Here is a 25,642-nt window from a genome sequence, read left to right as displayed (position 1 = left end):
TTTTGCAGGCAGAAAATATGATGTGGAATCAAGATCTGCATGAGAATATGGACTCCTCAGCAGTTCCAAGAGCTTGCTTGAATTCCACAATGACTCATATCACAGGAAATTTGGCTCCCTTCTATGGAGCTTTTGCTAGATGGTGATTTTGCCACAATGGCTGCAACTACAGATTTGAAAAATTCCTGTTACACAGACTTTAAATTGCAGGTTTGTCACCAACCCGCAAATGTCATCATTCGACGTGCGTTAAAGCGCACCTTTTGGAGAATTTGCTGCGACATGGGGTATCTCTGTGGCTATTTAGAATTTCAACTGGTGATCAGTTGAGGTATCCAAACAACAGAGGTGTGATTAGTTTATCTTCTAGGTGAGGCAAGCGTTTGCAGCGTGGCAGCGCAATGCAGTGCCACTTGCGCGCATCTGCAACCGCGCTTCGAAGCTGAATTCAAAATAGATGTAATCTCCACTGCTATTGATCTTGGACAATCAATTCAACCGCAGTACATGAGCATTGCATATATTCAATGCAGTGGATTGGATGTGCCTGATGACTCTTAATAATATTGCAAGAGCTATGCCAATGCACATCTGATGTGCAGAGTCTGCAATCTATAGAATGCAGCTATGCTGCCATAGTGTTTTTCCGGGAGAGACCAGGTGCCTGCTGTATATGTATTGGAAGCTTTTGCACTGGGGTTGAACGTGTGGGCCAGAGGGAAATAGGCAAAGGGAAGCTAGAGCCTGTCGAGGAACTGGAGCAATCAGGGTATCCTGCGAGGGCGAGCTGATGCGTATGTACACTATTTACTAAATAGTATGCCGGGACGGTCTGTATTCGGAATGTAATTTCTATGCTCTGCAAATCGCTGAACCATGCATTACTTCGTGCGTGCATCGCATCACATACCGTGACTACATGGCGGCATGCTGTGTTTTATCAGCACTTTCTGACAGGTACCGTACCGTTAGTGACTTTAATATGTCAGTGTTCAGCAAGTTGCCTGCGCCGCGCAGGCCTGCATGAGCCAAATCTACCAGCTGCGCTTGGCCACTGGCAATAATTCAATGAGTGGATGAGATCCACTATGCAGTGCACAGCCACTTGCTGCCCACCAAAAATTACAAATCGCCAGCATTCACCTAGCTAGCAGGCTGCTGGCAGCCGCGACGGCGCACTGCATGCAGCTGCAGCCATCGGTAGATTCTACCAGGAAGATTGATTATCTCATGTTTGAAACGTGATGGGGAAGCCCACAATGTGCGTCCTATCGGAAGCTTCAAACTTGGATCAAGAGTCTGTGCCTTGGTCTGCAAACAAAGAAGACGCATGAAGGAGCCTCGGTTGCATGCATCCAGATCAGGCTCAAACGTCGCGTTAACCTCGCATAACCGCAAGGAGAGACTCTCGACGCTCTCGACGCTTCCACACGTCGATCTCACGTAGGAAAAGGGACAGACTTCAGAACTCTGTTTAGTAGACCAGCATTCGCACTGTCAACCTTGCCATAGAGGCGTCGCCAGAACAGGACGAAGTACGCTCCAGTCCAGGCACATCGGTACGCACGCTGGGTGTCCGTTGCCTTGTTAATGTATTATGCAAATTGTGGTTTATTTGAAGTCTGCGGTATCATGCTGTATCCGTTACTCGGTCAGCGCACATGGCTACATCGAAACAACTTTGACTTCTACATCAGCACCTTTGTACTGATCTGCTCTTCCTTGCCGATTAAATCGAGGACCACTGAGCTACATAGAGCATACATGCGAGTTTTTGGATGCGAAGTTCAATTCTCCTGGACGATGCGTGACGGATCCTCTTCTTGGTCTTCGCAGGTCCTTCCAGATGGCTAGCTTACTTCAAGCACTGGCCAGTAATCAGCTTATATCCCTGCACAAGCTGCACCAACGCAGCCAAGATTGCACTTTGAGATCTTCTTCAAGACCTGTCCACGGGTCCAACAAGCCTAGACGCACCAGGTAAGTGGGCCTCTGGAGTGTATCTAGTGGCTTGATTGCTCGGTTTCGAAAGTTTCGAATGAAAAAGCTCATCTTCGTAGGCTCGTCACCAAGCATTCGTATGTTTGTTGCTGTGACAGGCCAGCCGTGTGCCAAGCTGCATCAAGTGGGCTCTCTGCCACGCCACCTGTGCCTGAGGGCGATGCAGACATACCCCTGTTGAGTGGGCTGATGAACACAGTGGAATGGCTTACGGATTACCAGGCATTCTACCAGAAAAGGCAAGATACCAGCTCTTCTCATTGCGCTTACTAGTCATAGCTTCGAGCAGTATGTTCATACAAGGTGGGACGTACGGGGTACGGCATGTGTGAGCAGATGTGTGAACAGGGCTGCTTTGACCATGCATGCAGGTTCGAGAAGTTTGGCGGCCTCTTTAAAACAAATCTCCTCTTCAATCCCATGGTAGTAGTGACTGATGAGAACGAAGTCCGCCGCCTTCTTCAGGTGTGTGATTTCTTTGCACTACAAATCCATTGGCGACCACCTTTCAATTGGCCTAGACAACAGGCAGATGCTGCACACATGAATGCAGTACTGAGACCTATCCTACACATGGTGCAAGTCACTCTGAATCCTCTGATTTCGGACACTGCAGGCGGAACATAAGTTGGTCGAGTCAGCCTGGCCAGAGTCGATGCGCAACCTGCTCGGCCCCAACGCCATCCTGACAGCGCCTGCCAAGGCGCACAAGAAGCAGCGTCAGATCCTATCCCAGGTGATCACTGTATGCTCTGAAACAGCATCTGTATCTTGCTCCGTGGGAAGCTGTGCACCTCATTCATCCCCAAGCATTGGAAGGCCATGCTTCCTCACCCTATGCTCTGAGCAGCCTCTTGTGACATACAGGCTCTATAGAACTCCAGTGCATCGCACCTCAAATAGCACAGCAAGAATTATATTACAGCAGAAAGATGCACGAATATTGTCGCTCGGTAATCAACCCTGATATCAAAGGGGCATATGTGTGCAGGCCTTCACAGAGGCAGCGATGCGGCTGTACCTGCCGACAATACTGGATGTTTCGCGCTACACAATGGAGCAGTGGGCGGCAAGCAAGGAGCCCGTGCTCTTCTACTCGGCTGCACGCGCATTTGCCTTTGACATTGCTGCCACCGTGCTGACCGGCACGCGATTTGATGGAGACACACTGGGTAAACTCATTCAAGCTGCGCTTTGTTTATTTTTTGCAACTTGTAGACACGTAGTTCAGCTTGCCTTTTTCAATTTCAGTACTACTAAAGGCAAAGTGCATGATAGTTAAGAGATTATAATTGCAACTTAGGAAAATTTTGCAAGGCAGAGGTGAAAGGCAGTGCATTTGCAACCAGGAGCAGTCCTTATTATGCTTTTGCATCTAAAATTAAGGAATAAGACCCGAAGCATTGGTGGGCTGCCTGCAGTCAAGATGCGTGAGGAGTTTGATGTCTACGCTGATGGCCTCTTCTCCCTGCCCCTCAACATTCCCGGGACTCCCTATGGGAAGGCTGTGAAAGCGCGAGCGTACATTGTGGCAGAGATTGAGCGTGAGTCTGCCCCTCTTCATCCTTGGTGTTGTCCAAGCATCCCCAGGACTCCTCCCCAGGACTCCTTGCTTGTCATGTCTGCTTGTGCCACCATCATGTCTGTCAGGTGTTCAAGGAAGAGATTGTTTGCACATAGATGTTACTGGCATGATCTGAGCATGATGACATGATGAGCAACCAAAAGTGTGAGTTTGCGTCCGCGCAGGCTTGATCTTGGATGCCAAGGCTAGCAATGAGGCGCAGTCCACCGGCCGCAAGAATGCGCTACGGCTCCTGTTGGATGCTCAGGATGAGAACGGTGAAAAGGTCAGCACGACACAAACTTCTGGTGACTCTGTTGATGCACAGATCAACGGGTCTGGCGGGTCTGGCAGTCTCTGCAGACAACCACTTTTGTGCTTCGGAGTTGTGAAGAGATGCTCTCCATTCCTGACTGTTGTGTGACTGTGTGCAGCTGACCATGGAGCAGCTGAAGGACCAAATCCTCACCCAGCTGTTTGCAGGTAACCCTGATTGCTCTCGCAACCACTTTACTTCTGGTACAGGGAAGCTGTGCCTTGGTCAATACCACGGATGAGCATTACCAGACACATGTGCATGGTGGGTGTTGGGCAGGCCATGAGACCACAGGCGCCACGCTGTCGCGCGTGCTGCCAGAGATTCAGAGGCAGCCGCACATCATGGCCAGGATGCGTCAGGAGCAGGCCGAGCTCATCCAGAAGTACGGCGATGAGATCACCTGTGAGTCCCCGCCCTTTGCATCCTCCTACTTCTGTGGTCAAGCGGAAGTGCAGAAGCCATTGCGCAGCTTGCAGCTTTACTAGATCTTGAGCTTGTCCTCCATTCTGTGTATGAGACTTCGCAGAACCTGACTCGTGGTTCTCTGCGCAATTCGAAGCTTGCATGCATTTCTGTAGTTTGAATAGACTTTTCCATGCACCTTGCTGATAATTGGCTGGCTGCCTGTGCTTTGTACACTTTTTAACGGACCTGGCTGATAATTGGCTGGCTGCTTGCGCTGCAGATGAGATGCTGGAGCAGATGCCGTACACGGACGCGGTGCTGAAGGAGGTGATGCGCATGCACGGCATCGTGGACGGCGTGTGGCGGCAGGCGCTGGAAGACCTGGAGATCCAGGGCTGCCGCGTGCCCAAGGTGCGCCCCTGCGCCATAGAACATAATATTGACAACCTCCACAGATCCTCAGCAAATCAAGCACTGGGCCTTCAAGTGGAGTCCCCTGCATCAGCTGTGCTCTCCCAAGGAAGCAACAATTTTTATTGGGGCAAGAAGGTTGAGGGGCCCATGAAGCACCATGCTGTCAGGCAAAGGATCCTCCTCCCCTGAGTGGGCTCTCTTGAACGCCTCGCTTTGTGCACAAGCTCTGCGTGTGCACATGCACAGACGATATTGTTGACAGTACCCACTCAGGAGAGCGAGATTTGTATACATTCATGCTCTGCAATGTGATTTCACAGACAAGAATGCTTTCGAGGGGGACAGTATGTCGGAATACTCGGCACGAGAAGATTGCTTGCTTCAACAAGGAAGATAATCTCTAGGGGCTGGTCGACTGTGTCAATCTGCGCTGAGGAATGCTTTCATTTGTCACTCTGTCTTTGTTGGTGACCTTATTCACCCTGCGCACACAGGGGTGGACGGTGCAGCTGATGGTGAAGAAGGCGGGGCTGGCCATGCCGGAGTTCCAGGGGGACGCGGATAGGTTTGACCCCTCGCGCTGGCTGGAGGATGGGGCGCCATTGAAGAAGGAGCCCAAGGGATTTATGCCATTTGGAGAGGGGCCGCGCAAGTGCCTGGGCATGCTCCTGGCCAAGATGGAGATGCGGGTATGGGCGACTTTTCCCACCAATAATGCGCTTTATTAAACCAGTGAAGTTGCGCAGGCCTATTCTGATCTGCAGGTCCACTGTTGTCCAGCAGATAAGTGGATAAATGACGCTGAAACTTATTACAGATCTTGCCTTGGCTACCATCCGCATGCGGCGGTGAACAAGTCTGTGACTTTTTATCTGTGCTTGCTGGCGTGGTTTTGCTTGCCAGAAGGATGCTGGAAGTATTGTAATAATTCAAATAAGCATTGCTAATTCATGAAGGTGAGCTGCTTGTGCAGGCGCTGCTGGCTGTGCTGGCGAGGGGTTACACAGTGGAGCTGGACGATCCCAATGAGTTCTGGTTCCAGGACTTCAAGCCTGTCAACAAGCTCCCGGGGCGCGTGGTCAAGTACCAAGCTTAGCTGCCCCAAGCTCAGCTAAGCTTACATAGGCCAGAATGGTCTAGAGAAGTCATTTAGGAGGATCTTGAGAAAAAAAGCTAAAATCACTGAAGTTACAAGAGTAACCTCTTGAGATAGGCAGCAAGTAGAGGTCTTGCAAACGATGCTGATAATTGCATCTAGGCAAATGCCATGGAATTATTGTATAGCAGCAGGAAACTTCCTTGGAAACTCAGTCCCTTGAGGCACAGTCTCTTGAAAAGTCAAGGAAGTAACCTTCAACGGATGCACATTTACATTCTGCAATTTCTTGGAACCCTTGATTTGAATGTTTCACATGGTGTTATCGTGCAAAAGATTGCAGATCGATGCCCTCATAGATAAGTGCCTGAGGTGTTTATTTCCTGACGAGTGACCCTTGTGCATTACATAGCATTACAGAGATTATTGCTGGGACTGCCTCAATCTGGTTGACTGCCGGTTGACTACCATCGTTTTGTCAATGATGCAAGCAGTTGTAAGAATTCCAATGGGTTCCCCTTCTTGTCCCGCCTCCTTTTTACTTGAGCTGCTGGTGATGACTGCACATCCACCTGCAACATGCAACGTCGTGATCATCTATGAGATCCCTCAGCTCTTCTCATGCATCCTAGTGAAATGAGCAGAGTGTCCACATGCAGTAGTAGTTTGTGTTGAAAGTTTTGTTGCAGATCTATACAATGCATACACTGCACAATGAAAAGTTCATAGTAACAGTGGAAGAGTTCTGTTGCAAACCTCTGGTGTGGCGGCAGCCAAGGCGGAGCGCCAACCAATCAGAAACACAGCTGTCACGGCGAAGGAGACAATCACAAACGCCTTGTCTGGAAAGTAGCCTCGTGACAAAGACCGCAGCGCTACGCCCACCTGGCACCCAGTCACACACTTGTCATGCGCCTCTGCCACTGATGACAATGTGGCAAGCAGAACAGCTTGCGACTGTGCCCCACGACTTTCCCATATATACAACACAGCCAAATTGTGCAGAGAACAGGCAAAATAACTGATAAGTCACACACCGTCGTTCCAAGTGCCCAGCATTTAGCTGCAGTGATGGCTGCAGGCCCTGTGCGGCCTCCCTGTGCTTCCTTGCCAAATCCCCCGAGCAGTGCTGCGCTCCCAAACCAGCCTGGGGAAGTGCCACACAGCTCCCATTCAGTGTGCTTATTCACTTGCCAATTCTGCTAAGAGGGCGGATGCAGTCACTAAATGCCCAACGCAGTGGTCTCCTGTTGTGTGTCATAGAAGATGCCATGGCAACATGTGTACTTGCATGATGACACTCGGTGGAGGCTCCTATTCATGGCGACAAAACCAGATTCATGTGCTGCATGCCAAAGACACCTTTGTGGGTATCTTTGCAGGATAATTATGGTAGAGGTGGTGTTGAGACTCACCCACAAGGAACGGCCAGGCAACAGAGAGCACCGACGCAGGGTCCAAGCTCTCGCCATGATTGGCGCGTCCGATGGCTGCAAAGAGCAGCAGCGCCGCTGCATCACCTCCCACGAGCAAGGCCAGCCTCCTGTGTCATCAGGCACTCTTGCTACTGCTGAACAACCCAAGATCTGGCATGTCAACGGATCAATGGAGGAACCAAAATACTTCAATTCAGTGCCCCTGGCAGGACCAGCAGCTGATTTCTCACCCGAGGGAAGGGCCATCCTCGCCCCTGTCCACAGCTGCAACGCCAGCCCAAGCCTCCTCTCCCAGCCTTTCAATTCTTTCTAGCTGCGAGCAAAACCAGGTGGTCTAGTCACGCATAGTTCCAAGGAGCACCGTAATAATTGCTTCTTCCACAGCATGCAATGGACTTGTTGACGCTGTATGATAGTTAGAGATACCTTTAGTCCCTTCGGCCTTCCACCAGGCAGTTCATCGACCTCCTGTACACGGCCTGATGGCCCAGGCTGCCCTGTTTCTCTTTCTGGAGACTCTGCTGCGCGTACTCGCAGCGATGTCCCCCTTAGCCGCCGATTGAGTGGAGACGTGCATATATGATGAAACCAGGATTGCGATCGCCCATTGAGAGCAAGGCTACAACAGTTAAACGTGCTCATGCTGCTCGCTTGAATCTCTGTGACGCAGCCAAGCGACCCCACTGAAGACAATGTGAATACTGGCTCTTAAATGCTATTTTCTACAACTTGTAGACTACAAGCATTCGGGCATTTGTATTCTTTCTCAGATCGATTAATGATCATGATGATGCAGAAAGGTCGGGAACACCGTCGGACGATCAGCCCAATAGGGTTTTTCCTGCAGGTGTGTGAGAGGGTTTCTCTCAGTAAGAGCAGCCGCCGAGAGGAATTTGCAGTCTCTCTTTCAGTGGACAGGCAGATTGCGGTTGGGCTTGCGGCTCTGTCGAGATGCCGCACATATCATACTACCGGAACTGTAAGTGCCCGGGCAGGCTCGATGTATAGAGCAACTGCGCTGTAGCAATTGTGCCTGGCAGTGGTACAAGTATATCATCATGCAGAGACAGCAACGATGCTACCGATCAAGCAAACTGCATAGTTGACATCCTTGCCAGCCTCGAAAGCAGGATGCATCGTGGTTCACAGAAACATAACAGCAGGATGTGATCGCCTCTTTGTTCTGTTGCGCAGATGGGAAGACCTTCAAAAAGCCTCGGCGTCCTTTTGAGAAGGAGCGTCTCGACAGTGAGCTGAAGTTGGTCGGAGAGTTCGGGCTCAGGAACAAGCGTGAGCTCTGGCGTGTGCAGATGGCTCTGTCAAAGATTCGTCAGGTGTGTGGTACACTACAAGAGGGGGCTTCCTGATCTGTGAGCAGAATTCTTGGCGCAAACGAACCACATCTGGTTCTAGCATGCTCAGCTCACTGCAGCAGCTGATTTGCCAATCCCTTGGTCTGGCTGCTGCCATTCTGCTTGTGCAGCATACAGCACAGGGCAGTCCTTATTGAAAGTTTCCACCCATGCTTAATGAGCACACCGGAATTGTTCGAGCAGTTCCACTACGTCCCATGTGCAGATTAATTTTCAGATCTTTCCTCAGACGGGACACCGACAGACCTATTGAGCAGGGTTGCTGGAGCTGTTCAATGATCATAGCCGTTATATTAGCGGAGGATGCATATCTAAGCTGTGGGTGCATTGTGTGATGGCAGGCTGCGCGGACGCTGCTGACGCTGGACGACAAGGAGACAAAGCGGCTGTTTGAGGGCGAGGCGCTGCTGCGGCGCATGTACAAGTACGGGCTGCTGGAGGAGGCCCAGAACAAGCTGGATTACGTGCTTGCGCTGACGCCCCAGGACTTCTTGGAGCGCCGCCTGCAGACGCTCGTCTTCAAGCTGGGCCTCGCCAAGTCCATGCACCACGCCCGCGTCCTCATCCGCCAGAGGCACATCAGGTGGGGGCCAGATGCATTCGGCACATCTCCTGAAGCCCCCGTGCGAGCCTCTTTTAGATGACCATGATACCCATGGCCCGTTATGTGTCTGCATCTGAGAAGGTGCATGTTGGGGTGGTGTTTGCATGATGGCTGGTCAGGTAATAGTGAGGCCCGGTGCTGGAGCGGGCATTGAATGATGCAGCTCATCAGGACAGGAGCAGAGGTGGCAGGGAGTCTGCGCCCAGCTAGTACATGAAGCGCACATGTGCAGTGGCATACACGGCGATTGCTCGTTCTTTGCTACGCCCGCCTGTCGCGGTGTTTAGTGATGACAAGGCGCTGATGGGTATGGGGTGTGTCATGATAGGGTGGGCAAGCAGATTGTGAATGTGCCCTCCTTTATGGTGCGCGTGGACAGCCAGAAGCACATCGACTTTGCCCTCAACAGCCCCTTCGGTGGCGGCCGCCCCGGCCGCAACAAGAGGAAAGCGCTCAAGTGAGTGACCTGCCCTTATTCTCTCTTCGTCCCTTGTACCAGCTTTGTGTCCAGCCTCAATTCCTTTGCACTGTTTATCGATTGCATCATCTTTGCATATTTTGGTGATTATGGTTTTGCAGATCTTTCGTCACTACTGCACATCGCAATGGCAGCGCCCTGCCTTTGTTTCTCACTCTTTCAATTTGCTGACTTGGCCTGACTGCGGCGCAGGAACAAGAAGAGCAACAAGCAGGAGGAGGCTGATGACGAGGACGAGGACGACGAGTCCTAGATCTGAATTTAGATTGCCTCATCTGGTTGCCTGCAGCCTTCTTATGTGCCCCACCTACTGGGGAATAGCGGTTCAGCTGTCTTTGTTTGTATCAATATCTGGGCGGAAGGGCAGTGTGCTTCCTTGCACCCTGACAGCACAAGCAGGGCTGACCTGATGGACCTGTCAGCGTGACTGCAGGTCCCTGGTGTAATGGCTTTCATGAAATCACTATGCACCTCCCAATCACCTTTGCGGGCATGTCCATCAGGAGCATTACAGGTATTTTACATAGCATCTCTACATGCGCATGGATATGGTAAATCATGTTTCGTCATGTTGCAGAAAATGGCTGAAGCGATGCATGGCAGTTGCATTCAGGGTCACATTTATTGCTCTTCATGCATATGCCATGCTGATGCTCGCCGGAGCCACGATGGAAACATGACAAACGACGCTCATACTCCTGATCTAATTCGTTTCACAACTGTTCCGGGGAGGCGCGCCAAATGTCCCTGCATCAGCCCCTCTGTGTGCTCACATCAAGGGATCCTGTTCGCTGGGCTGCCTTGCTTCCCCATGCTCTTCATCGCATTGATTACTGCTGCTCTCCTCCTCCAATCGCCTGAAACGAGACAATCAATAAAAGGAAACCAAGTGCTATGCTGTCTCACATGCCGCCCATCCGAACAGATACAAGCGCAAAGTTTGCCAGCGTCCTATGCAGTCTTCACATGCTGCCCACCGTAACAGGTACAAGCCAAAAAATTTGCCAGTGTCAAGCAACAGTGCCACTGGAAGGTCTGCTTCCTGTTGCAGAATTCAAGCCCGCTTATCAGACCTTGGGGGCGTGATCGCGCGAGTTTAATCCTGCAACAGGGGTAACTGCTCCTCCAAGCACCACAAACAAAACACAGCACTTGTCGCCTATGGGCCTACGTGGCTTCGTCGCCTATTGCACAGCATATATTTTCAAAGTCTTGGGGAAGACAGAGTGGGCCCCACCGCCTGAGTTGGCGCCGGGTGTATGTGGTGAGCAGCGCAGCAGCCACCCCAATCAGCGCTGCCGACACGCCCACAATCAGCGCCAGTGCAAGGGGAGACAGCCTGGTCCGGCCCCTGATAACCTCCCTGAGATCTGTTGCCAGGCTGCCGACATATGCATACAGCAGCGACACTGCAGCCACAGCACAAGTCATCGGCGCTCGCTCTGTCTTCATGATCGCACTCTCTCTTGGCTCGATTTTGAACCTTGATACTGCGGTATTCAGCTGAGATCCATGCATGCAAAGAGGAGATGAAACGGTACGGTACTACAGGCTCACACCGGTCGTCTAGGAGCCTCTCTTTGTCTTCAGGGTGCTCATTCTATTTGGCTACCAGACAATTGCCCCCCATCTGCAGGGAGGTGAGGAAGGCAGGCTTGACAAAAGCAAGTGTGAGCTCTTGATAAGAGGCCACTGGCGGTGTCTGTCTAGAGGCCACTGCAACAGCTTTCCAGCAAGGGGGAGTATATGTGCCTGGGAGGAGTCCAATGGCTGATGGCCACATGAAGTTCCAGAAGGAGATGCAGGTCAGGCCGGCAACATAGTTGACAGCCGTGAAGGGAACTGCAGGGCTCAGCCGCAGCAGCAACACAATCTTCCAGCCTTCCATTGCCTATAGCCCTCTCAATTGCCTGCACTCAATCCAACCCGCTCCGATCCGCACTTTTGCATAGCAGCTGATTGCTAGGCTTACTGTGAATAGCAGGATCCTCATTGAAGCCTTGGAAAGCCAAGTGTGAGTACTGGCAGCTGCAGCAGAAGAGCTGGAAAGTACCCGCCATGTTGGCGACTTGTTTGCCATAGAAGCTACCCAATCTTGCATCAGCCACCTGCAGCATGCATGCATCACTATGACAATGCCTGTACCTTAAGCAGTGCACTGTGTTGCAAACTTCTAATCAGGGAAGCGTGAAGAAGTCATTGTTGGCAATGCATGCAAGAATTGTCAAGCTACCTGCCAAGAAGGAAGCCTCCTGCTGCACCCAACAGGCTTCCAATGTACACCAGCAGAGCTCCATATGAGAAGCCAAAGATGACACCGGCTGAGAGGCCCAGGACAGTCGCAGGGAGGGGTAGCACTGCACACCAGCAAGCAGAAAGGTAAGAAATGGACGAAAGGCATGGCAGGAGCCAGTCAAAAGAAACTTTTAAGTGTTACACGCGGAAATCGACCTGCAAAGACTACATACAAGCCAATGAATGCCCCTGTTCCTTCGGCTTTGTGGGTCTGGATCCATTCCAGCGCATCTCCTACGTGCTCGTGGACATGCGAAGACAGCGTCACCACGAGCAGCATCACGATGAGCACTACGAGCACTATCGCTTTTAGAGAGTTTCGCAAAACCGATCTCAGCGACATGAGGTGTTCTGCTCTTCTTGCTGTGACGTGATCTCGGCGTCGTTCGGCAGCTTGCGTGCAATGGGCAACCTATCGTTTCGTGCCTTGGCTTATTGTAAGGTCATTCGAAGAACCTTTGGCAAAATATAGTGCACTGCTTCTATCTCATCGCTATGTGGAACCCCATGACGAAGCGATTTTAAGCTGTGAGTCAACCTCCAAGGTTGCACACAAGGCACCCAGAAGACATGCTAAGATTAGCTCATTCTAAATGCAGCCATGCTTTTTTAAAATCACAGGTAAAGCTTAGTTTTCGCTACCACATATCAATCAGATCTCAATCACAATTTTAACCTGAGCACCGTATCCACACAATGTACATGTTCACAACGTTGAACCTCCAGTCCAGCATCAAAGCCAGACACTATGTGCACCAATTACAGCTGCTTGTGCTGATGCTTCTAGGGCACTGCCACGATCGGGCACTGCTTAGCAAGGCCCACCCACATGTACAGGTGACACTTCTGCCTCTGTCAGGCTTGATGCAGAGGCTGCTGTATCAGGCGCTCAGTCACTCCATCCTCCCTGGCCACCAAATCCGCATCCGCCTCAAGATCCCCATTCCTCAGCCGCTCCTGCTCCAAGCGCCTGTCACATGCACACCAGTGTAATCAATCGCTCCTGCTTAGGCATGTCCCTTTCAATTTCCTGATTCCCGTCCTGCCAATGCTGCAGGGCATGCACAACCAGCCACATACGCACATGTCCTGTGATCCATTGACTGTCAGGAAAGTCCTGCGGACTCGCCAAAGGTGATGGTATTCCCTCTGATGACACACACAGAGCAAAGCACCATGCCAGCAATCTGAGCAGCTCCTTACCTGCTGACAGCGCGCTTGGCGTATAGGGTAATGATGACAAAGGCAGCAATGATGAAGATGCCCGACAGCACTGCCGACACGATGGTGACTGCCGGAGACACTCCCGTGCGGCCGCTCAGAATCTCCCCCACATCATTGGCCAGGCTGCCGATGTACACATACGCCAGCACACCTGCATGCACCCAGCACATTTGCAAATTGGACTCAGCTAGGACCAAAGAGGTGCAGCTGCGCAGGGCAGCAAAAATTTACTCGCCCCAGAGGTGCCCCCATAGGAGGGCTAGTGGGAGACATATGCAGCCGGTAGCTCAAACAGTAAGAAGGGTGCCCTCCAAAAGAATAAATTACTGTACTGTCATGATTGGTTGTTGTCAGGCTTCCTTTAACAGGTGTGCATGTGCTCTTCTGGGCAATGACCCACATGAGCGTAAGTCAGAGATCAATTTCTGATTTGATTTTCATTGTTTGAGGGCCAGACACTAGGATGTGAGCATGGGTAAAGGTCTGCAGCTGAGAAATGCTGGTCAGACGATCTCTCTTCTACCATGCACCCACCATTTGTCGACCGGCTGCAGCTCAAAAACCGAGAAAGCAATAAAAGATGTGCCTGCCAAGAGACTAAATTCTTGCCCTTAGCATATATCAAGACTCCTTTGAATGGAGTCCATATGCTCATGTGGCAGGATGTGTGCTTGAGTACAGATCTGCGTTTGAGAAACGCTGAACAGATATGCAGCCACATGGCGTACCAGATGACGTCGCTCCATTACCACGCAACCACCATTTCTCAGCCAGCTTCAGCTCAACTACAGTGGTCCGTTATGGGGCACACGCTTGAAGATTGCCTAGCCTGCAATCTCCATCTATCTGTGCATGTGCTGTTGTTTCGGGCTGCCCAGCCTCTTTGTTTTTTTGCACTTCAATGTGATGTTTGGGCAGGCCATAACACGAATCGGCCCATTTTCTCAGGTGCTCCTCTAGATTGGGCGGACTAAGGACAGAGAAGGCACCTGGGATGATGCCGAGTGCTGAGGCCCAGGTGTAGTCGAAGAAACTGATGGCGGTGAGGCTGAGCATGTAATTGAGCAGGGCAAAGGGGATGACTGGGCTCAGCCGCAGCAGCACCACCATCTTCCACCCCTCCTCCTCCACCGCAGCTTCCACCGCCTGCACGATCACATATGTGACCCTTTATACTTCTTTAAAGGTAAAATAGTGGTACACTGTGACTGGTGCTTGGGGGTGGAGGGAACTCCGGTGACCTGCACACCTGACTGACACATTTCCATTCTTGCGAAGTCATCTAATACACCTAATACTGCAATATCAGGCACTTCGATGCATTTTTCCGCAAGTAATGTAATCCTAGATAAGCCAATGCATGGTATCAAACTGCAAAGAAGGCATACGATTGACTAAGCACTGTTAGGAACAATGGCTGTGTTGGCTTGACAAAGGTGCGCACCTGCCAGATGTCATATTTCTTGGCCAGTGATGCCACCCAATCGCGGAGAATAAGCCTGAACGAAGCAGGCCAGTATCATGGTGCATGTAATCAACCATGATCACCAAGCCTGAAGTCTTATATATTGCCGTGTTGTAGCCAGGCTGGCTAGCCAACCTACACAGGTGCATGACAGCACCTACCACGACTTGGTGGTAGAAAGACATTAAGGGTGTGTGCGGATGCTGCAACTGCACCTGCCAACAATGAAGCACCCGATCTCTCCCAGCACTGCTCCAGTCCAAACCAAAAGAGATCCGAGCGTGAGCTTGAAGATAGTACCGGCTGCCAGGCTCATGACAGCGGCTGGCACTGGCAACACTGCATCATAAGGAGTTGTTCGTGTCCTGTTCCATAGCTCATGATTCCCATTGGCTAGATTGACCTGCCTCTTGCTGCATGCATGTCTGAGTTCGAGAAATGCTCACCTGTGAAGAGGGCATAGAATCCCACAAAAGATAGAGATCCGGCGACCTTGTGTGCCTCAATCCAATCCAGAATGTCTCCAATGTGATCTTGGACGCGGAGTACTAGTGTGGCCACAAGTATGATGGCCACGAAAGCTAGGATACCAGCCACTCTGAGAGCGTTCCTTGACAATTTGGTGAGCGCCATACTATCAGACACCGACGGATTTCCTGTCCTAGAACGGGCTATCCTCCAAGCTGTCAGAGCAAGCAGGATGCCATGCGCTTGCTTCTCAGATTTTGATGGGCTTTGGCAGACGTTCTGTATTGCTAAGACATAAAGGATATCGGTTGATTAGTAAAGACCCTATTGTGACGTGACCCCTACGAGTCTATGAAGTCCCAGATCCCGATGTGATCTTCAATCCAAAATCACCTTCGTAACAACAAAATAAGCTGCACTGATCCCTAGTGATTCCTTGTGTTCAATGCACAGATCAACACGTCTTGTAGTTTCTGCTGCTTTTGGAATGTGAGGAGAACTGAAGGCATCCAAGAATGTTCCTTTCTGGGCTGCTGCATGATTGCCACGTGTGCAACATGGTCCATCTGTTCCTTTCAGAAAAGGATATCTGTGTTCCTTGCATATTTTGAGAACAATTATCGCATCTGGAGACTGCATGCAATCTTCTGTGACAACGCTGCAAAGATAAGGAAAGACTCCATGCTTATGAGGCTGGGCATCGGTGGTATTACAATCAACAGACCAGATCCCTCTACCGTGGATCGCGCGACCAATAAGGCAAAATTGTAAGCCTGCACAGGTATATTGCAAGCAATTGTCGACTCTGTCAAGGTTTACGTTGGCCAATGTCCGGGATGTGTGCTGTTCAGGGCGGCCCCAAATCATAACTTGACCGGCATCACCGAATTTACGTCCGGAAGTTCTCTGAAAGGGTGGCAGTCAGACTATGATCGTGTGCAGGTGGGCTGTCAATTGCCTTGATCCACCCACCTTCAGCCGACATCCGTGTGCTCCTCGGACAGTGCTCTGATGCTGTCATCGATGTTGTACACAGGTTGGCAAGGGCAAGCAAGCCTACAGAAAAGCAAAGGATTTTGTGAGTGAATGGCAGCACATGGGACTGGGTTGGGTGGACACCAACCGGCCAGCAGTCAAGGTGCACCCATTGCATCTGAGATTGGATATGTTGCAGGCTCGTCAATAGGTCTAAGTGCCGCTCTAAGTCCCTATAAGTCACAAATGAATTAATAAGTGGTGCAATCTGGGAAGCCGAAGTGATCTCCCAATCCAGCAAGCACAGAATGCATACCGAGGCAACGGCTTGACTTTAAGTGCACAAGTCTGCAAGGTGGGGGAGCATGTGATCGTCATGGCACAAGTTCTGGGGCTCTTGTGGATGTGCAATCCACTGCGCATCCTGTATGCCAAGGAAGAGAAGGGTTTGATCCCTGCTGCAGCAATGCTGAGAGCTCGACGCCAACCAGCCTGCACCAGTAGAGGTCGGATCCTCTTGTTATCCACTGCTCTTCCTGCAGCATCCCATTGTCACATGTACAACAGCACGGATATGTGCTGGTGCTTTTATGGGCTGCTCAGATGGCTCCAAAGCCTTGGGCTGACCAGTGATTGCTGGTGTTTCTGCCAGGCCTGCGCTTTGACCTTGGGCAGACAACTCTTGAGGGTCACAGCCTGGCTGGAGAGGAGCGCTTCTCTGTACAGTGGTCCAAGGAAGATGACAGTGTCTGGTGGGTGTCCCTTTTTTCCATGCAGTCCAATTGCGTACAGTTGTCAAGGCGTTGGAACTGCATGGGGTATGAGCTGTGCTTGGTTGTTGCAGGTACGAGATATATGCTATCAGCAGACCTGCAACCTTGTTGGCGCTAGCGAGCTACCCATTAACAAGATATTACCAGCAGAGATTCCGGCGAGAATCAATGGCTGCAGTGCAACGTGCAGCGGAGTGCATTTGATATTACAGTGTTGTCTTCATGAACCATTGAAGAGCCTCAAAGGCCTGACCTGACCATCGATGTCACTAAGATGCCGTTTTCTGCCATTTGGAAGGACAATTGTGAATTTATGGAATGTGATCAAGAATGCTGTATGCTCTTGAGCGTGCGAGAGTGTTGGCTATTCAAGCCGCTGTTTTCATGTGGCACATGCCGTGCGCTGCAGTGAATGTTTACAGTCCAAAACGCAGCCAAAAAACTAGAAGCACAAAAAATATGTCGCCAGGCCCTGCAATGGACTCTAGGATATTGTAATACACTCACAGCAATGATCTGGAACGCACACCTCAATAATCTTCTCCATACTTCTCAAAAGGAGAGACCTAGTGACTGGTTTCCCAAGGCCTGGACAAGCTCTTAAGGGGACCTAGTAAACATCCTGACCGAGAACCAGTAAAAATCAATTGACTGCCGCGAAACCTTTGCACAATCGTGCACAGCTGCTACAGCACGGCGCTCCATGTGCTCTCTTCTCACTCCTACTTTATACCTACATTAAACCAGGTGCCGGCTGGCGGGGGGCGGTACAAATACTGAGCACCGTGCCCACGGTTGATTGGGTCTTGCTTGGATCTGGCGAGTCCAACAAGGGTAGGATTGTGGCAGCCTTTAATTGCAGCTTGTCTGCAGGACGCACCTTGCCTCTTGGCAGGAAAAGCGTGTAATAATAATAATAAAAACCAGGTGCTCTCTTTAAGAAATATCCTATCCTACCCTGGCAAATGCTGCACTATGCTGAGGCAGACTTGGAGGCTCTGATTACAGCGAGCAGCCAGTACAGTGTGGCTACTGATCCCTGGACAGAGGGTCCACTCTTGGGAAGTATGCCCCCATGGGCATCTGTCTCCGGCCTACAGAGGGAGAGTTTCTGACTCTGGCAACTGCTGCTGCTGTGCACGCATCCGCAGCCACATGCCTGCACAGCACACACAAAGATCTTGCTCAGCATGCATGTGTATGGCTCTGCAAGAATGGCACAGCATGGATAAAGAAAATGTTGTGCCCATGCAAAGTGGTACAGATGGGTGTGAAATACAGATCGGTGGGCCAATGCCTGTCATTGCCAGGTCAGCCCGTGGCTTTGGACAGCTGCTCAAGCCAGGCAGGGACTGGGATGTAGGTTGAAAAAGCATAGTGGGCTCCTTGAGACGGCGCAAAGCCGCCCTGAGGCGTCATAGCAGCCCTGCCCATGACAATGACTTTCCTGCCTCAGTCCAGCTCGCAGCCCATCTGGTGTCGCAAAAGGAAAAAAAATGCACAATATTGCGTGCTTGTTTTCTAAGACAGCACTGGTCAATGTTGGGTCATTGCTGGTCATCTGCAGACTCTATGAAGAGCGCTAGAGCTGGGGGAGCTTGCCTGAGTGGCTTGGGCTTTTTGGGACTGGATTTGGGACTGCCCTTGCCCTTGCGCTTGCTGCGCTTGCCCCCCTCTCTGCCAGGAATGTAGTCTTCGTCCTTGGGTGCCTCATACTCATCGATCTGCACAGACACACATCAAAGCATCAGCACATGCCTGCAGCCCAGAACTTCAGAACATTGAGTGAAGACTGCATGCTCTTCCTGTCAAAAGAGGCAAGGTGTGTCTGCTTATAACATGCATGCACAGCCTCCCATATGGGTTAGGAAGACCCAGAGCAGCCAGAATGGACATGCCCATCAGCCAAATCATGCATGCCACATCCTTGCATTGCGGTATGCAATGCAGTTCCGAGTCTCTAAGGGTGCGGCTGTCATGGAAAGCACAAATCGACTCCTAGAAGGGGGGCAGAGGCAGCTCACATGCATGTCTGACATCTTCGAGGTCATGCATGTGGGCTCCTCCTCCTGCTGCAGCTTCTCAGCAAACTGCCGGTCAGCTTCCTCCAGCGCTGACAGGGACTGCTGCGGCGGCGCCCTGGCTGCGGGTGAGGCAGGGCCCGCCTCAAAGTCGTCTGCCAGAATGGGGTCATTGCCAGGCCTGCTGGGAGAGCCGACATCCACATCTTCAACGCTCTCATCAGAAGAGGCAAAACCGTTCGGCTCCTGCGCGTATACATGCAGCCAGCGAGGCTTCAAATCTGGGAATTCATGCTCACGCAGGAGAGGTAGAAGGCATATCTGACGGATCAAGTGACTTTGCCTGTCCATGATGTACTGATCGTGATTACAGGAGGTAAGCTGACTCAAACGAGAAGCTTTGGTGTCTAGATGAACACACAGAAAGATTCCATTGTGAAATTATCACGTCCAGTGTTGGCATTGGCATAGAGCACAGAGCTCACCTGTGAGTGTGGCACAGGCTGTTGTGAGCTTCCACCTCTCCTCTGCTTCCTGTTGTTCTTGTACCTCCTCTTCTTCTCCCTCCTCTTCATCCTCCCCTTCTCATCAAGATCCTGCAAGTCACACAATGTCATGAAGGCATGGAGACCATTCATCCACACCACCAGAGCCCACTCATTGTTGTGCGACAGTTGTAGCAAAAGCCCTGCCATCCCAGCAGAATGCAAATGCAAATTATGCCCAACTCACCACAGCATAATCGCCAATAGCACTGCCAGGGCCTCCAGCGTTGGCAGGCAGCTGCTCAGAGGGCCCAGGGGCTGTGGGCGGCTGCATTCCAGCTGCGTCCAGTGGGGTGGCAGCTTCCTGGTAGCTGCTGCCTGGCTGCTGCTGAGCTGGGCTGTCTGCAGCGCCGCTGTCTGATGTCAGATCAATCTCGGCCCTTGAGCTCGGCTCATCAGCCTCTGCCATTGCACCTGCAGGGTCCACCCCACAATGGTCATATGAGCTAAATCGGTTCTCTTTTCATAGCCACAATTCCATTGCAAGAGGATATATACCATGGAGTATTGACTGTGAAACACCTCCCAGAAGCGTCTGCTCTGAGTAGCGCATCGTTTGCTCACCTGCTGTGTCACTCTTGTCTTCCTCCTCAGTTGTGGTGAAGCCATCCATGTGAGCGACAGAAGGCTGTTTTTTCTGTGCCTGCCAGCAATGTGCACGGTTGTGTTGGTTGCTACATTTGCTCACAAGCTTTATCAAGCACCATACAAGCATTCTACATTGGTCTGACCTGGAGGAAAGCACTGGTTGCAATCTTGACATGGGGGATATACATGGCATTCCTAGACCATGCAATAAAAAGAGAACCAAGAGAATGGAAGGTGCAATACCTTGAATTTCAGAGACACAGGCAGCGCCGCCTGTATGATATTTCTCAGGCGAGCTGTCCCGCGGTTCCAGGCTGTCGCCATAGGGGCCTGCTCCAGCAGTCCAGAGGCGCCGCTGGGCTGCCGGCCTGTCTTTGCAGGCTCGTCTCCTGGCAGCTCGAGCATGACCGCTTTTGCCAGAGCATCATCCATGCTGGCCTTAGACGCCGCAGCGGGGGTCTGGAGCACCCAGGAAGGAAAGCCTGCGGTGATCATCATTGCTCGTGTTACTTAGACAGGACGATCACTGCAGACAAGTGGGCACCACATGCGAGAGCTGTTCTGCTTTGCCCAATTAGCCCCTCTGCAGAATGAAGCGCTGCAAGTCGTGCAGGATCCAGGAATCACGTGCAGAAGAGACTTTCACACCCCAGAATTTTATCCTCTTGTTGATCGCACCAGAAGTGGCGGCGGGTGCCTCAGGACGGCTCCTGTCTTCGACCCATGCCATTGTGCGCTCTACAGATGCAATGATCTCCTCTGACTCCCGACTGGCAGCAGCAAAATCGTTGGGGGGTGGCGTGATCTGCGCCGCCAGCCCAGCCTCATCCGCCTTGTCCTCATCCCCTGTCAGATCATGCGCCTCATCCGCAGCAGCCGCCGGCTTGTGCCCTGCAAGGAAGTTCCATCTCTCAGTATGTGCCGTGAACCCATCTCTACTACTAATCAAGTGCCCTCTGGCTTCCGGGTGTCCCCTGCATGCTGTCATTAGAGGCAAAGTGCATCGTTACGTGCCACAGCTTCGCCAGATGATCTCCTGCTGCACTGGCCACAGACACTACAATCCGAAAATGGCAGGACTGAGGTGTTTTCTTGCACAAGGGTGTTTGTTCTTTCAAATATTTCCAAGAAGGAGTAGCAGGAACACACGCTTCGAGTCGGCACCGGACAGGCCGCAGTCCCTGACAGACCTGCCGGAGGCCTCGCCCTGCAACTTGTCGGAGCGGCCGGGGGCGTTGCGCGTGCGATCAGAGACTCTGCCCCGCGGGCTGCCCATCAGCATTGAAGGGCTCCTCACAGCAGGCGGGCTTGCGTTGCCTGGCCACTCCTCGATTCCGTAGTCATCCTGCTTGCTCGCGCCTGTGCACAGTCGCTAATGTCTATGGACTGCCAGTGACATTGCATTGTTGATCGCTGCAAGTTGCCGTCAAGAGCAGTGCTGCTAAGCAGCAGCCCAGCAGATCTATATGCATGCCTCTCATGCGCACAGACATGATAGTCCATCACTAACAGCCATGCTTCTCATCATGGCCTTTCATCTGCGATGGGAGCCACTGCAGCGTGCCCAGGAAATCATCCTTCCACATCTTGCAAACAGTGTCTGCCAGGGAACAGCAGGAGGCGCACAGCGGACGGGCGCTGGCTTCCAGGCCGCCAGCGGGGCCGGTCTGGCGGACAGGCACAAGTCCATCCACTCGTAGGCGCTGGCCTCGGAGTCAAACGTCTTGCGCTTGCCGGGATCCTGCACGATGAGGCCCTTCCTGCCTGACGGCTCCCGGCGCAGCATTTCCACCTCCACATGTGAGAGCCGGTCGCCGTCTGACGAGAAGCGCTTGTGCAACCGGAAGTAGGATTCATACTTCTCAGCCATCGCCGGCGTCTCCACGCGGCCGGCCGGCTCCTCTGGCGCGGGCGTGGCGCCGCTGCCTGCATGCATGGCGGCAGCGCCTGCTCAGGCAACCTTGATGATATAACATTTTGATGCCCTGACTATTCTTTGGCATCGCTGCCTGCATGCATGATGGCAGCGCCCGCTCAGGCAACCTTGATGACTCATAAATTTGATGACATCACTATTCTTTGGCATCATTGCCTGCATGCATGACGGTAGCGCCTGCTCAGGGTAGCGCCTGCTCAGGCAACCTTGATGACGAATCAATTTGATGACATGACTAATCATTGGAATGGTTGATCCTGCATGGTAGCAGGGCCTGCTCTGGCTACTTCGATGCCACACAAATTGACAACATGACTGTTTATGGCAACTTCAGTGATTCAGCAGTTTGTTGAGGGCAATTGATTTCTGGCAAAGCAGTCACGGCACATTCAGTCCAAGGCAGTCTGCTCTGATGGATGGGATTGTCTATGCAGGCAGCTAAGAATACGAAGCAGGGAGAGCTGAGGGTTCAGGCGAGTACCTGAAGCGCCACCCAGGTCAATGCTGTCGAGCTCCTTGGTGCACTGCACATCATTGCCCCCGTCCTCCTGCGCAGGAGCAGCACTGCCGACCTCAGGCTCTGCATGCATTACGGATTGGACGATTATTGTGTGCTGAGCTAAGGAGCACATTCTTAATCCGCATTGGTGGATACTGTTAACTCACATCTGATGATGGCTCCAAAACCAGCTTTCTCCTCCCCGCAGAGCTGTTTCCCTTGCTCTGCCACTCCCCATCCTGTGCATCAAGTTGGGAACGTCAAATGTTATGGGAAAAGGCCAGAGGATTACAGAATGTGTGACAAATCTACACATGCATGTCAAACAATACTGTACATCATTTGAATGCCCCATCACAGGGGCATGTGATTTAATCCCCAGAGAATGCAGCACCTCATCATATCAACCCTTGCTTGCATGGGAGTGTCAGGAGCTTCACACATGAACATGAGCGGGAGGAGTTGTCACCTTGCTGACATTGTCAGGGGACTGCTCGCGCGAGGAGTTGTACGCCACCAGTGGGCCATCCTGCACCTTGCTGTGCAAGCGGAAGTCATTGAAGGGGTTGCTGGGGAACTCTGAGCCCTCTCGTGGGCTGGAGGCCAGGTCGATCTCAAAATTCTCCTGCATTGCAGCCTTAATGATTATAAGGGGAAAGCTCGTGAACGGGTCAACAAAATGATTTTTGCCCTGGTCGTCCACCAACAGTTCAGCTGCCACAGGTAAAGCACAAAGCCAGTGTACAGTAACTGCATGTACTATGAAAACACACACAAGAGTCCCTTCATGCTGCAATGTACTGACAGCAGGAGTGTCCCCAAGCAGCAGGTAATCACACTGCTCACAGCAATGGAGTTTGCATGTGTGCTTGGATGTGCAAATCACACTGCTCACAGCAATATTGTTTGCATGTGTGGTGGATGTGTACTCACGAGCTCGTCGCTATTCTGCGTGCCGCCGAGTCGCCGCTCAGCCGCGTCGGCCGCCTTGCGCCGGCGGCTGGCGGGGTCATCGGGGCCGGCCGCGCCGGTGCTGCCGGGCTGAGAGTCACGCTGCGAGAGGCCGCGCCGCGCCTCAGAGCGCTCCCGGGCCTCCGCGGCCTTGCGCTGCTGCTGCTGCTGCTTCTCCTCTGCCTGCCGCTGCTTTTCGCGCCGCTGCCTCTCCAGCTCCTGCGCGCAGACAGTGCCGCAGCCTTTCATATCATGCCATGCTTTACTCCTTTCTGAGAGGTTGCATGTTGGTCGTCATTTGAGCCATTCTAGAGACTTTGCATTTGGGTCGGCGCCTCCTTTGACCATGCGGCCCCTTTCACATGCACATATAAATACCTCTGCAGGGCAGCTGTGTTACTGGACCACTCTGTCAGGAATGCCAGTTGTCTTTCTGGGACTGAAAGGAGGATCCTGCTTCAGTCTTGACGGTATTTGCAATGCAGAGCGTTACATATGTAAAGGGGGCTCTACAGAGCCTGCAGGGATAAGGCCAAGTAGTCACATACCCTCTTGTGATCCTCACGTCGCTCCAGTCCCTGCGGCAGGTAGTCTGCAGGGCCCTGGTACCTGGCACACATTCACACCCCAGTGTTAAATATCCACTTCATAACCGCTTGCAGACTTCAGGTCAGCAGCAAGAAGATTGATTGCAAAGCTTCTGACTGTGAGACGGCCTCGCGTGCTAAAACGAGTGGGAGACAACAATTAGTAAATGCTGCTCCATCCATGGCTTCACAGAGGCTCAGCTTTCCATGGGCTTCGAGCCTTCCGCTGTATAGATCAGGGCTCTGTCAAATCAAGCATTGCACATGAGCATGGCCAAGCATGGCACACAAGGCTTGAGTAAGGTATCAAATTGGCACCTGTCTGGGCCTTCCTCATAGCGATTGATGTCCTGGAGCGCCTCTGCAAGGGCATCACCGCGGCTCTGCAGCTGGACCTCAGGCACCTGCTCCACGAAGAGCTTGAGCAGTAGGTAGCGGATGTGCTCGCGCAGCTTGCTGGCGTTGCCGGGGTAGAACCACTTGTGGTGCAGGAAGAGCGGGTAGTCCGACAGACCTGCACACATAGACCAGAACCCCTGAGTCGTGTGCCATGCATGCTTCAAGAGACACATAGAGAAACAACATGCAAAGTTTGGACTGATACCGTGCATACTGGAATTTCCAGGAGCGGACCTGCAGCTAAGTAACCCAAAGCATGATATTACAGCTGGCACGATCCGTATTACTGCCTGTGCACTATCTCTCACTGCTGACAGTCTAATACCCCTGTGCCCAAACTAGGCCTGTCTTTGCATCTCTGCCTTTCCTATCAGGTGCCTTCCAGCTGGCCCCTCAACGTCCTGTGAAAATCACACATTAGAGAACACCAATGAGGATGCAGTGAACAAGAAAGGGTTGACGCACTGGCAAGCTCGTCGGCGTCAAGGGGCCTGCGCTGATGGATAGTGAGACGCAGGGATGCGGGCAGGCCATGCGTGAAGAAGTCCACGTAGGTGAGTAGGAAGAGGCCGCAGTCGCAGTAGTTGTCCTGCATCGGCAGCTTCACCTTCTTCGCCTGCAGCTCAAACGCGCGCGGCGGCGCGTCCGGTTGCGCGGCCGCCCACTGGGCCGGCACGCTCTCCCCTCCCTCCGACACCTGCACCCATGCAGCACTCTTCAAAAAGCGCATGTAAAGTGTCATATATTGACGTCTGCATCCATGCTTGCATGCCTGCCTTACAGGCTTCAGTGGCAGTGATGGTAGGCGATCGGCAGCTCCCAATTTGCAAAAGCACATGCTTTTGGCTCGACGAGCTGACTCAATCAGCCATGAATATGATGCATGAGGCCCTCATGGTTCAACAACAGGCCTGTTGTGCAGGCCATGGGAGGCGCACAGTGCTGTCTGCATTTGCTTGCATGCCCCAGGAATTCTTTTGACGCAAGTGATTCAGGAAGGACAGAGAGCAGCACCTTGCGATCCCACTCCTGCGTGAGGAAGTTGGAGATGGCCTTCTTCAGGCCAGGAGTGCTGTGCCCGCCTGCAGCCACGCACATCTCCTCATGTATCAATGCCCACAACACGAGAACTCCTTTTCTAGAAAGTTCAGCTGCCTAAGCTCTCAGCACACTTGTGCACAAGGTATTCAGAGCGGCCTGCAGCCTGAGACACCTTACAGAAGCGT

General features: G+C 52.2%; 7 protein-coding genes across 7 annotated transcripts; 3 read left to right on the top strand and 4 right to left on the bottom strand.

Moving 5' to 3' along the window:
• Window positions 1-2,421: 2,421 nt before the first annotated feature.
• COCSUDRAFT_65656 (cytochrome P450) lies at window positions 2,422-6,315 on the top strand (the record flags this gene model as incomplete). The annotated part of the gene is made up of 10 exons (XM_005648427.1): window positions 2,422-2,466; window positions 2,618-2,737; window positions 2,993-3,173; window positions 3,423-3,545; window positions 3,751-3,851; window positions 4,000-4,048; window positions 4,161-4,286; window positions 4,570-4,700; window positions 5,198-5,392; window positions 5,677-6,315. 10 exons carry the CDS (start codon window positions 2,422-2,424, stop codon window positions 5,797-5,799), a joined length of 1,194 nt encoding a protein of 397 aa, XP_005648484.1. The 3' UTR covers window positions 5,800-6,315.
• A 22-nt stretch (window positions 6,316-6,337) lies between these two features.
• Window positions 6,338-7,812, bottom strand: COCSUDRAFT_62467 (hypothetical protein; the record flags this gene model as incomplete). Its single annotated transcript, XM_005648426.1, has 6 exons — window positions 6,338-6,349; window positions 6,556-6,684; window positions 6,837-6,946; window positions 7,215-7,342; window positions 7,466-7,499; window positions 7,767-7,812. The coding sequence occupies 6 exons, from the start codon at window positions 7,810-7,812 to the stop codon at window positions 6,338-6,340; spliced, it is 459 nt and encodes a 152-aa protein (XP_005648483.1).
• A 374-nt stretch (window positions 7,813-8,186) lies between these two features.
• COCSUDRAFT_36196 (ribosomal protein S9 component of cytosolic 80S ribosome and 40S small subunit) lies at window positions 8,187-9,673 on the top strand (the record flags this gene model as incomplete). Its single annotated transcript, XM_005648425.1, has 4 exons — window positions 8,187-8,214; window positions 8,430-8,569; window positions 8,950-9,191; window positions 9,541-9,673. 4 exons carry the CDS (start codon window positions 8,187-8,189, stop codon window positions 9,671-9,673), a joined length of 543 nt encoding a protein of 180 aa, XP_005648482.1.
• Window positions 9,674-10,459: 786 nt separating this feature from the next.
• COCSUDRAFT_62465 (hypothetical protein) lies at window positions 10,460-11,142 on the bottom strand (the record flags this gene model as incomplete). The annotated part of the gene is made up of 2 exons (XM_005648424.1): window positions 10,460-10,547; window positions 10,928-11,142. 2 exons carry the CDS (start codon window positions 11,140-11,142, stop codon window positions 10,460-10,462), a joined length of 303 nt encoding a protein of 100 aa, XP_005648481.1.
• Window positions 11,143-12,840: 1,698 nt separating this feature from the next.
• On the bottom strand, window positions 12,841-15,307 carry COCSUDRAFT_41280 (hypothetical protein; the record flags this gene model as incomplete). Its single annotated transcript, XM_005648423.1, has 6 exons — window positions 12,841-12,955; window positions 13,189-13,360; window positions 14,199-14,355; window positions 14,654-14,708; window positions 14,890-15,013; window positions 15,121-15,307. 6 exons carry the CDS (start codon window positions 15,305-15,307, stop codon window positions 12,841-12,843), a joined length of 810 nt encoding a protein of 269 aa, XP_005648480.1.
• A 446-nt stretch (window positions 15,308-15,753) lies between these two features.
• On the top strand, window positions 15,754-17,400 carry COCSUDRAFT_32909 (hypothetical protein). Its single transcript, XM_005648422.1, has 6 exons — window positions 15,754-15,909; window positions 15,994-16,084; window positions 16,179-16,280; window positions 16,473-16,623; window positions 16,770-16,869; window positions 16,962-17,400. The coding sequence occupies exons 1-6, from the start codon at window positions 15,830-15,832 to the stop codon at window positions 17,092-17,094; spliced, it is 657 nt and encodes a 218-aa protein (XP_005648479.1). The 5' UTR covers window positions 15,754-15,829; the 3' UTR covers window positions 17,095-17,400.
• A 519-nt stretch (window positions 17,401-17,919) lies between these two features.
• Window positions 17,920-25,514, bottom strand: COCSUDRAFT_62463 (hypothetical protein; the record flags this gene model as incomplete). The annotated part of the gene is made up of 18 exons (XM_005648421.1): window positions 17,920-18,049; window positions 18,460-18,614; window positions 18,915-19,157; window positions 19,397-19,507; window positions 19,644-19,870; window positions 20,021-20,099; window positions 20,288-20,526; window positions 20,723-20,935; window positions 21,209-21,403; window positions 21,671-21,970; window positions 22,462-22,528; window positions 22,647-22,718; window positions 22,949-23,104; window positions 23,413-23,649; window positions 23,979-24,039; window positions 24,336-24,531; window positions 24,882-25,113; window positions 25,431-25,514. The coding sequence occupies 18 exons, from the start codon at window positions 25,512-25,514 to the stop codon at window positions 17,920-17,922; spliced, it is 2,997 nt and encodes a 998-aa protein (XP_005648478.1).
• Between the last annotated feature and the right edge of the window lie 128 nt (window positions 25,515-25,642).

This window comes from Coccomyxa subellipsoidea (genome assembly GCF_000258705.1).
Source record: "Coccomyxa subellipsoidea C-169, whole genome shotgun sequence".
Classification (NCBI taxonomy): Eukaryota; Viridiplantae; Chlorophyta; class Trebouxiophyceae; family Coccomyxaceae; genus Coccomyxa; species Coccomyxa subellipsoidea.
The sequence above is the reverse complement of the archived record's forward strand: the minus strand, read 5'-3'. Positions and strand labels throughout refer to the sequence as shown.